This window comes from Ptychodera flava, chromosome 3 (assembly GCF_041260155.1).
Source record: "Ptychodera flava strain L36383 chromosome 3, AS_Pfla_20210202, whole genome shotgun sequence".
Classification (NCBI taxonomy): Eukaryota; Metazoa; Hemichordata; class Enteropneusta; family Ptychoderidae; genus Ptychodera; species Ptychodera flava.
In genome coordinates, this window is record NC_091930.1 from 13,737,054 (window position 1) to 13,748,808 (window position 11,755).

The 11,755-nt window shown below is 36.0% G+C and overlaps 1 protein-coding gene across 1 annotated transcript; it reads left to right on the plus strand.

Annotated features, from left to right (window-relative positions):
• Positions 1 to 1,167: 1,167 nt before the first annotated feature.
• On the plus strand, positions 1,168 to 5,241 carry LOC139129596 (E3 SUMO-protein ligase KIAA1586-like). The gene is made up of 9 exons (XM_070695255.1): positions 1,168 to 1,668; positions 2,118 to 2,384; positions 2,482 to 2,689; positions 2,844 to 3,029; positions 3,296 to 3,432; positions 3,670 to 3,891; positions 4,132 to 4,381; positions 4,478 to 4,726; positions 4,830 to 5,241. Exons 3-9 carry the CDS (start codon positions 2,663 to 2,665, stop codon positions 5,151 to 5,153), a joined length of 1,395 nt encoding a protein of 464 aa, XP_070551356.1. The 5' UTR covers positions 1,168 to 1,668; positions 2,118 to 2,384; positions 2,482 to 2,662; the 3' UTR covers positions 5,154 to 5,241.
• Positions 5,242 to 11,755: the final 6,514 nt, after the last annotated feature.

The window sequence follows — 11,755 nt, forward strand, 5'->3', positions numbered from 1 at the left end:
GAAGGAGAGTCAAAGAAGGTACAAATATTATGAGCATCTTATCGTGTGTATGTTTGGTATGAGTTTCAGGTAATTATATAGGTAGGTATGTAGGTAGGTAGGTAATGTAGGGTAGTGTTGGTAGGTAGTTAGGTGGGCAGACATAAAGTATGAGTGGAGGGTTGGTATTTTTTGTGAATAACACAATTGAACTAATTTTGGATAATTGGATGGTGCAGTAATGTCGATTTAATCTGCAAATGTAATCTCATCAGCTTTTCTTTCTAAGATACACACTTGTTTTTTTGAGTAATTTGCAATATTGTTACATTCAGATATGGGGCACGAACGTTTTGAGAACTTTGAAAAATATGAAGATCTAATTATCCCAAATTAGTTCCAATCGTGTTAAATGTTTTGGTATGCGCATGTCTGTGTCGAAATGCGCAGTTCTTCCGTCCCTTGCTCACAATACAACACTCAAATACTAGCCTAAGAATGTCTTCTCAAACTAAAATGCGTAAATGTTATTCTAATAAGCTATAAATGGATTCAAAAGCTTCAATTTGGATAGATTAACACTGTCAGCTAAAGCAGCTCAGTATGTCGACTTGACAACTTACTCTCTTTTTAAAGTTGCAGGAAGACCCAACATCAGCCGATCTTTGACTACAAATGCAAACTTTGCAATGGCATTGCTAGCATAAAGGAGAATTTTGTGAGCTGTACAATTTATCCACATATATCTCTACCGCCAATGTACAAATGCACTGTAGTCTTTTCACATTTACACACTCATTTGCTTTTCTCTCCGGCGGGTTTAGATAAGCGAACCGTACAGCAAATTTAGGCTACTACTACTCTGCCGTCAATCTTCATTTACATCATACCAGGCAGCAGTGGACAAACGACTCCGTCCAGCACTCAGATTTACCGACAAGTGCTGATTAGTCGCCGTCCGGCACAAGGTGTGCGACTTCTCTGAGGTCTTTAAAAATTTATTTCAAGACATTCATGTAATTTCCCAAAAAGGTGAAAGCAACCATGAATGGGACTACTTAACTGTGTTAAACAGATGTGACTGTATGCTGTATGAAGATTGAAACAGTTGACGCAAGTTTGCAACAAATTTTCATGATAAACATAACGAAAAATATTCGCCATAGATTTATATGGCAACTTCTAAGGCTTATTTGCGCGCTATTTGCGCAGTGCCTCCGACTGCTTTCGCAGTGAAATTTGATGTTTTGCGCAACTTCAGTTTCATCAGTTTCAGTCATTTCGATCTGTATAATAGTTTTGGTAACGATAACTCAGGCGAAATGTGCGATATCAGCGCCGACTGTACTTCCTGGTTTTGAGCTCAGCGCTCGTTGGCGGCGCAATTGTTACCAACGTTCAGTGTACGTTGTGACTACGTCACTCATTCGATAAATATTAGCATATGGACGGACATGGCTGCACCTGTGAGGCAATCAGGAATACTGGCGTATCTAAAGAGGCCTTCAAACGATCAAGAAGTTCAAAGTGTCGTGGGAGATACTGGAGATAATGTGAGTGATCCCGAAGTTTGGGTCCCGAACCTACTGCTAAACGAAGAGCTGTTAGGGGACGTTTTTTGACTTCATGGCAGACAACGGTAGGGGAACATTTCACTTACGACGACGTCAGCAACACGGTAACTTGCGAGTGAGTATCGAAATATTCACGGCATTTTCTAAAGATTAGTGAGATGTATTCTTGCAAAATTTGCGCGTTTGAGATCGTTCCGTAGTATTTGATTTGCACCTTCGTAGCATATAGTGGCACACCATCGGCTAGAATTCAGTCAAGCAGCCACATAGACGATCTGCCCAAGCAGCTATCGGACATACATAGTAAGTGAAGTCACTGTGAGTTGGGCATACATGTACATGTAGTCTATCAGCTGGAGGCCGCCGGCTTGTGATGAAGAAGTAGTTGTCAACTAAATTTCGGTCGCATGCTGCATATCAATTTTCGCACCCAAAGATTTTGTTTTTTGTTGCATAGAGTAACTAGCGTTTGAGTGGCTGTTTTATTGTATTGCTGTTTGTGTTTTTTACTCTTCATCTTATTTTGGGATGTCATTCATTTCTGATTGATCTGTTTCGTTGTAGAATCTGTAGAAGGGCAAGTGCCAAAGATGATTTTGCTGTCGGGAAAAAATGTCCAGACAAAGGATGGAAAAAAGAGTATCTCCAGCGACATAATACGAGAGCTACACACCTTGCTGCTACTCGACAACCAACACTTATCAAGGAAGCAGAAGCCAGTGTCAGAAATGCACAAAGAGTTGGTGGGGCTAAAGTTATCCCCCTCATCAGAAACGTGTTATTCTTATGTCAAGAAAATATCAGTGTTTTCAAGGCAAAGAAATTACACAGGTGAGTTCTTTTGATGGCAGTCAACTGTAGTAAATAAGTGTCAAATTATGTATTTACCAAGGATTCTAATCATTGTTTGATTTATATTTTCACACAGATTACTAGAGATACAAGGCATAGAAATTGATCAAAACCACCGGGGAAAGAACTATGCCTGGGAGTTTGTGTCATCATTGAGTGATGTGAAGGAACAAGAGATCTTAGCAGAACTGAAGAAGGCCAGATTTTATACTCTTATCGCAGATGAGTCTACTGACATCTCAACCACCATAAATCTCATGCTGTATGTGAAGTACAGATATCAGGTAACATATCAGACCAATTTTCCTGTAAACATTTCCAGTAAAAAGGGGCAACTCTTTTCTTTTCCTGTCAAAAGTTGTCCTATACTTTTGTTCTTTTTTTCCCTAACTGAGCACATTATTCTGAATGAAATTAACAAATATTATTCTTTTTCAGGACACAGTGAAAGTAAAATTCCTGAAAAACCTTGATGTTGTCTCATGCACTGCTCTCTCATTGTATAATATCATCAAACAGTACTTTAATGATAATAATGTAAGACTTGAAAGGATGATAATGTGGACAAGTGATGGAGCTGAGGTGATGCTGGGCAAGTATAACGGTGTACAGGCAAGGCTAAAGGTATGAAAAGTACAGCTACAAATAATCTATCTGCTAATTTTCTAATTTACTGCAAATGTTTTACACTGTGCTTTCCTGCTTTCCCACTTACTACCTGAAATCTATCAGCTACAAAGTCTTTACCTGCAATCTATCACCTGCAAAGTCTTTACCTGCAATCTGCTTATCTAATGCAATCTCATTATCAACTGTAATCTACTTGTCACTGTTGTCACATCTACTTTAATATCAAATGCAACCTTCCTGTGCTTTCACTCGCTTCTTAGGTGGATTCTCCATTTCTTCTTGAGCAACACTGTGTCACCCACAGGGAAGCACTGGCTACAAAGCAGGCTTTTGCTAAAGTGTCATATATGAGTAAGGTTGAAGGGATAGTAAAAGCTATCTATAACCACTTCAGTAGGTTAGTGACTACATTAAAGCATGGCTATGATTTTTAACAGCAGTATTTTTTATTTTGTATGTGTTCTTCTTCCAATCTCCATGACATGTGTTTTAAGTGTATGGTAATATTATCTTTTGTTGGTTTTCTTACACATTTTCCAGTTTCATTCCAATTTATATGAATTTTTTAAAGTGCATGGGCACCTTTTTGTTGTACCATGGTATAATATTAATAACTTTATTAAACATTTTTTAGATCCAGTACCAGGCAAGAAAACCTGAAAGACATTTTCTGTGTATTGGACCAGAAAGAGATTCGGATGAAGAGGGTGCATGATATAAGATGGTTGAGTCTTGGCGAGGCTGTTACTGCTATTGTCAGATCCTATGATGTCCTGGTTGCGTATTTTTCTGGTGAATCCAAATCTGGGAAAGACCCAACTGCAATGGGAATCCTTTCGGCTATAACTACTTACAGGTAAAATACTGCTTGTCATCTTGTAAACATGTAAAGTACAGTGTATTCAAACCAAGGATGCGGCTTACCTTTTTGAATAGCCAAAAACTTTTATGGAAAATTGTTGAAAATACCCACATCACTAATCTAAATCACTGCTAACATTTGCATAGTAAGCACTGATAGTAAGTGTTGCTTTGATTACAACTTGTACTATTCACTATTTCTCTCTAGGTTTTGCTTGACACTTTTCTTTCTTAGAGACTTGTTAGGCAAACTTAACAGCCTCAACAAGGCTCTTCAGGAACGAAATATCAGGCCATCTGATGCTGGAAGAAGTGTGAAGCGTACCATTGATAGTTTAAGGGAACGCTACCTAACTGCTGCTGATGATGCCATCACCTGGGGCCCCTCTATGCAGAAACTTTTGTCCAGGCTTCCTGATATGACAGAACTACATGGCAACAAGGAAGAAAGTCAGAAATTGTTCACGTCTGATGTTAAACATTTGGTATGTATTGTATATTTTTCTACCAATGAAATATGTATCGTGCATTAATTTGACTTCAAAATTATCTCTTCTTTCTCTTCCTGTTTTATCTTTCAGGTCAGTGAACTGAACATTAATTTGCAGCATAGATTTCCTGATACTGCATTTGTTAACAACTTTGACATATTTGTTCCTGCACTGTTTCCTGAAGAGAGGTCAGTCCTGTATGGAGTTGACCAGATAGAGGAACTGTATCGGAGGTATAGAACACTCCTACCAGCAGAAGATTTGGAAACCATTTCTGATGAGTGGGATGACCTGAAATACTGCCTGAAGGAATCCTATCTGAACTGCTCTCAAGAAGAAGTGATCACTGAAATAAATTGGTATTAGTCCTCTTCATATTTGTCAATGTAAGAGTAATTAATTGCTCTCTCTCTCTCTCTCTTATCATTTTCTTGCCTTACAGTTTTGTTTGGATTTAACAGTGGATCCAGTAAAGAGACAGCAGTATCCTAATATGGCTATCCTAGCTGAAATGTGTCTTGTTATGGCTGCCAGCAGTGCTGAGGTGGAGAGAGGGTTCAGCCAAACTAACTTGATTAAAACTAAGCAAAGAAATAGACTTTCTGCTCAACACCTAGACATGCTTCTCCGTGTGAAACTTTGCTATACAGGGCTCCAATCACTCGATGCTACTAAAGTGTACAACAACTGGCTACAAGCCAAAAGGAGAAGACTGATTTTTGATAATCCACATTCCAGTGACTCAGAGTCAGATATGGACTGTTAATTAGCCTGCATATGAGAGTGCACTGTTATTGTGTTTGTCTGCCTCTGTAGCAGAAAATCGAAAATAAAATGATATTAAAAGGACAGAAGCTCTATTTTGTTCTATTATTGTTAATACATGTAATTTAATCATTTTTCAACTGTGTTTAAAATAATGTTGGCAAACTGAATATTGTGCATTTCAACATGGTTTTGAAATTAGTTATAGTTCATACACAGAACAAACATATTGAAAATATAATAAAAAAGTTATAGATACTCTTTATAGTGATATCAGTCATAAACTGAAGGTTGTGAAAAATGTCCTTTCCTTTCTCTAAGAGCCACTAAACAGGGTTTAAATCAAACCACACAAATATAGATTTTTTCTTCCGGCCTTTGGCCGGAAGGGGGGGGGGCACCCCCCCTTCCGGACCATCCCCCCCGCGGCCGCAAATGCGGCCGCTGTGCCCTTCGGGCAACAAGTTGCTCACCCTCTCAAAACCTTACAGGGAACACTGGCAATGACATGGAAAATTATTCTATCAACTTACATTTGAAGCATTAGGAGCAATGACATTGGAATTTTATCTGTATTGCTATTTGGCCCAGTCGGAGTCATACACCTGTCACGTGGGAATGGAGTCTCTCTCATACCACATAAAACCTCATAATGACCATCATCCTTGCCACTTATACCAAAACTTTCACAAACACTGCATGAATCTCTTATAACAATACTCACAGCAATCATATAGATATCAAGATAATGGGAATTTTAACATTCAGTCAATTTTAAATTCTGTGAGCAATAAGAAATAATGATGATGTAACTAAGCACTCACCAAACATATTTCCTGTACAGCTGATGTGTTGTAAGAGTATTTTGAAGAGACATTGATTTAAGAAAGTAATAATGCATTTTATCATACACTTTAACACCTCTTACCATCCCCCGTCAAAACATCAGATTTTCATTGTTGCAAAACACTACACAGGTATATTAAGTTGTCTTGCTATGTTTTTCTTTTTTGTTCTCAGATTGGCAGTTGACTATGTAGATGAGATACTTTGCAAAGAAACAGTTGTCTTGTGTTAAGAAGTAAAGTCATAAGCCTGAAGATGCAGACATTAGCTTTGTACAGTAATAGATATTTTGCATATATGAGGGTTGGGTGAAAAGTTTTGAGCCTAACTATGAAGGAGCAATGCCAGATCAATGAAGCTTGGTTTGAATATATTTCAACTCTTCAGATGACAACCTAGAAAAGGGACAAACTATCAATGGAGAGTACTATTCTAACCTGTTGAGGGAGTTTCGGGAGGCTGACAAAAATACGACGAGGGAAAGTTGAGGAAAGGTGTCTTGTTCCATTCGGACAATGCTCCACCTCACAAGTCAGTCATTGACATGGCAACAGTGCATGACTGCGGCTTCAAACTCATTCTACGTGCCCACCATACTCTCCTGACCTAGCACCCTCAGACTTTCATCTCTTCCCCACATGAAGAAATAGTTAGCTGAAAAGCATTTTGTATTTTTAAGGCATTTTTTGTCATTTTTGGTTAAAAATCTTTTTCATAAAAAAATAATTGTCATAGCTTTGATATTTAGTATACAGGTTCAAAGAGGTTATCAACATGTAATATATTCAAAATATGATGAAATGTACAATTTTATAATTTTGGAGCAATATTTGCCATTTTTGGTTAAAAAGTGTGTTTCTAAAAACCTGCTTGTCTGATAGCTTTGATATTTGGTATACAGGTTCCTATAGGTCATCCTAGTGTGATATATTGATATTGTGATGAAATCTTCTATTTTGTATTTTGACACAAGTTTTACCATTTTTTGTCTAAAACTTTGTTTCGCAAAAGTTACTCATCTGATAGCATTTTTGTCAAACTGCCTGTATAAGTGTCCACCTAGTGTCAGAGATGGATGGCAAAGACACTGTAGGTATAAATGACAGTTTTCTATGCTTGCTACTGATGAATGTCTGTGTAAATATGGATCTGTAATGAAACATTCTTCTGTCATAACAATACATTGTATTGCCAAGGGACCTCTGCACTCAGTATATATTTGGTGTTATGCTATGTACGTCCTCTATACTGTCCATGCCTAAAGTAGCTACAGGGACTTTGACCCTATGTTTCATTGTTCTCCTTGTGTAACGGTAGTTCTAGTCTGTTTGTACATCACTGTATTTACACAAAATGAATACAACCTGAAAACTCCTGCATGGTAAGCCATGACCATGTTGTATTACCTATGTGGTCCAGTATTTTCAAATAGCTCAGACGTAGTATACTCTGACTCAAAATATTTAGCTATGAAGTATTTCACATGTACTTACATATTTGCTCTGCTTCAAATGCATGATTGACATAGCTACGTCTAGAACACTACGTATTTACAAAATGGGAACACGATTAGAAACAAGAAGTGACATAAATGTGAAACACAAAGTTCAGTTCTAAAGAGAAAAAGTGATTGATCTTCATGAAACTTGTGGAAAGAGCTTTGATTGCACTGAACTGTTAGCAGAACAGGAAACAGGCAAGCTGTGTAATTGGGGAGTTGCCAACAATGTCAGGTGTAATTATCATCTAGGCTGTAAATGATTAAAAAGGGAAACTCAAGCAAATTGCTAAAACTGTAACCACACACCAGATTTTGTTGAAACTTGTATGCAGGTTCTTTATGGTCATTCTAGTTACATTTGTTCAACTTGTGGTTAAAGTTTTGAAAACAGTCTTTGCGATAAATTTTTCCTTTTTGGGTCAAAATCCTCATAAAGTGTTCGTCAAATTGCTTTTAAACTTGGTACGCGTGATCCCGGGGTTCACTTTGTAAGATACGTTCAAATTGTGGTAAAATTTTTATATTGTATTTTTGGGTAATTTTTTGCATTTTTGCTCAAAAAATCATTTTCTCTGAATTAACGATTTGATTTATTGTAACTATTATTGTAACCATCAATATTAGTAAGATTGAGTGTATGAGTAGCACAACAGGAAGCTAAACTATATATGAACTGAACAAAATTCATGTGATTGAAGTTTAAGCACATCATGTTACAAGTGAATGCAAATTTACCATGCAGTAGTCAATCAGTACCAGCAAATACCCGCCTTTTTAATGTAGGATAGTTGTAAGACTTTATGAGAATACAGCCACACAATTTTGACAAATAGAATACATTGGTACTATGCAGGGTCCATAACACTCATGGAAAGTCCTAAACAATATTTTAATGTTGAAGCTTCCCATAAAGTTCATTGAAATAGTAATTTTGTCCTGAAAGTCATCGACAATTGATTATTCGCATACAATTTCAACTGACATGAGCATCAGAAGTGATATATTGTGAAGTGGTATGTTGCATTCTGAAAGTGTGCTTTTAAATTGCCATTGTAAGCATGGAAACTCTTTACATTTTATTTCGCTTTGATTAGGTGGAAACTTTTTTATCACTGCTTGTTCCACGTTAACTTTTTAACTTACAATTTTGTATGAGTGAAAAATATATTGAGTATTGTTACATTATTCAAAATAATAAAATCTATGAAAGGTATCATATTGTGTGTTGTCATAATTCCAGTGTTATTTGTCAATCATACATAAATCATGATATCATACGTAAAGGATTATGACTTCTTTTACATTCTGTAATTCATTTTAGGGTGATTTGACCAATTGATAAATCACTACCATCAGTATTCTATTAATTGTATATTTGTGTATCAGCTATCGAACTGCCAACTGTCGGTTTCTGTAACACACAAGTAAAATTATCAAATAAATAGCGAATAGTATGGAGGATGATTCCTTGTAAGATAAAATGAGAATGTGAAACAAGTATGGCTGATGTCCATCAATGAGACATAGATGTAACAAAATAGGCACAACTTTTGTCAGTATATTACAGTTTACGGACAAGACCACATACTAACTTTCTCAGACTTTTAACTCCTGATGAAGGGGTAAAAGATATACTACGCATTTGCTGTACAATCGGGCCAATCCTGATTTACCAGCTGATCTCCATGTAGTGTAAAGCAAGGCGTGCAGTGTTTCATCCAGATAGAGGGATTCCCCCTCTGTTGACATGTTGGCATTTGTCAGGGGAGCGAGGCCCTTCCCATGAAATGGTGCTAGTTACACCTTAGAGATACAAGTAGAACTCATGAACTGGTGAAATCACGCCTGTAAATGTTCTGGTAAAGCGGAATCCCCCTGATGATGTCACAACTTTAAACACACACATATATACACATAAACACATATACATACATACATACATACATACATACATACATACATACATACATACATACATACATACATACACTCTTTAGAAATTACAGTGCTCAATGTTGAAGCAGAGCATTATAAATTATAACACAAATTACTTCAAGTACAAAGTAATGATATCAGATAAACTTAATGGCAATAAGTATGCATGAAACAGATATAATTACTTTGTACTTGAAGTAATTTGTGTTATTATATATATATATATATATATATATATATATATATATATATATATATATATATATATATATATATATATATATATATATATATATATATATATATATGAAACACACGCATTTCTATGGTAACATTTTGCAGTAAAAGGGGGCTCGGACAACGCTATATAAAATATTTTTGCATCACTGTTTGTTTTGTCGACCATGATCTGGCTAACTGGCGTTTATAATATCGCGGCCCTCTCTCGAAAAATTGAACTCCTCGACACTCTTTAACGCAGCGTATTTCGACGACCTCGCACAGACCTACGTTTAAATGCTCGTTTCTAAACAAAATATACATTTCACATAGCCTGATTTCCATGATTTCCTATATATTGCCACCCGCCGGTTTGATTATAAACGATACGTAAGTACAGAGAGCATACAGAGGGCCTTCGTCGCAATGCGGAAGTGCATATACGTGACCTGTCAAAATTTTCCCACATGACAGTCTCCGGGTGCGCGCGAACTCCATAAGTGCACTCAGTTGTCAAAGGTCATAATAGGTGGATAGTCACATGACCAACCTCAGTAAACGCCCTCTGACGGTGACTGAACGTTTACGAAATCTCATTTGCATAAAAGCAGCCTTGACTTAACGAGTGAACAATTAGCTGCTTTGAAACAATCACTAACTCAAAGTTGCATAAGAATACAATCACTAAAACTACTTTAACAGAAAGGTCTCAAAAAGATGTACTATAAACGTAATCAGAGTCTGTTGAATGTGTCCATTATAATGTTCATTGTTCGCATACTTATATGAGTCCTTGGTTTTTGTAACATATGGAATAAGCTTGTTACGTATTACAGTGCAAGAAAATTACTGTCAAACTCAGATGCATTTTCGGACAATGTTTCTATGAAGGAAATGACATTATAGCTCAGTATATAATTGGCAAAATCAAAAGACGGAAGTTTGTGTTTTGAACCTGTTATTCCATGTTAAAAACCAGATATGAACTGAATATGCTCACGTGTTTTACAACAGATTCATCAATAGTAGTACGCTTCACAGAAAAATGAGATATATGTTATCACTATATGTAGCAGGGTTTTTTCAACTTCGCACAGTACTCTCAGAGTTTAATCACTAATTACAAAACCTAATGGAATATGCAAATGAGCTGTTAATTAACTTGACACTGCTCAATGCTTTATGGGACAATTAGATATCAATCAGATCAACATTTGTAGCACGTTTCATTTAATTTAATGCTGTAATTTTAGAGTAATGTCACTAATTACAAAGTTCATTAAATATGCAAATAAACCCTAAATTAACTTGACACTGTTCAATGATTCATAGCACAATTAAATATTTATCAAATCAATATCTGTAGCACGTTTCACAAAATTTTGGTGCCAAAATTTCAGAGTTATATATCTAATTACAAAGTTTATTAAATATGCAAATGAACCCTTAATTAACTTTACACTACTAAATGCTTTACAACACAGTTAGATATCTGTCGTATCAGTATGTGCAGCAGTTTTCATCACATTTGATGCAGTTATTTCGGAGTTATGTGACTAATTATAAGACTTCATGAAATATGCAAATGAGCTAATTATTAACTTGAAACTGCTCAATGCTTCTCAGTACAATTGGATATTTATCAGATCAACATCTGTAGCAAGTTTCATGAAATTTAACTCTGTAATTTTGGAGTAATATCACTAATTACAAAGTTCATTAAATATGCAAATGAACCCTTAATTAACTTCACACAACTAAATGCTCTACACCACAATTAGATATCTGTCGGGTCAGTCTCTGCAGCAGATTTCATCACATTTGGTGCAGTTATTTTGAGTTATATCACTAATTACAAAACTTCATAAAATATGCAAATTACCGATTTGTTAACTTGACACTGCCAAATGCTTCTCAGTACAATTAGATATTTATCAAATCAATATCTGTACCTAATTTCACTGATTTGGGTGCCGTAATTTCAAAGTTATATACATAATTACAAAGTTCATTAAATATGCAAATGAACCCTTAATTAATGTCACACTACTAAATGCTTTACACTATAGTTAGATATTAGTTGGATCATTATCTGCAGCAGA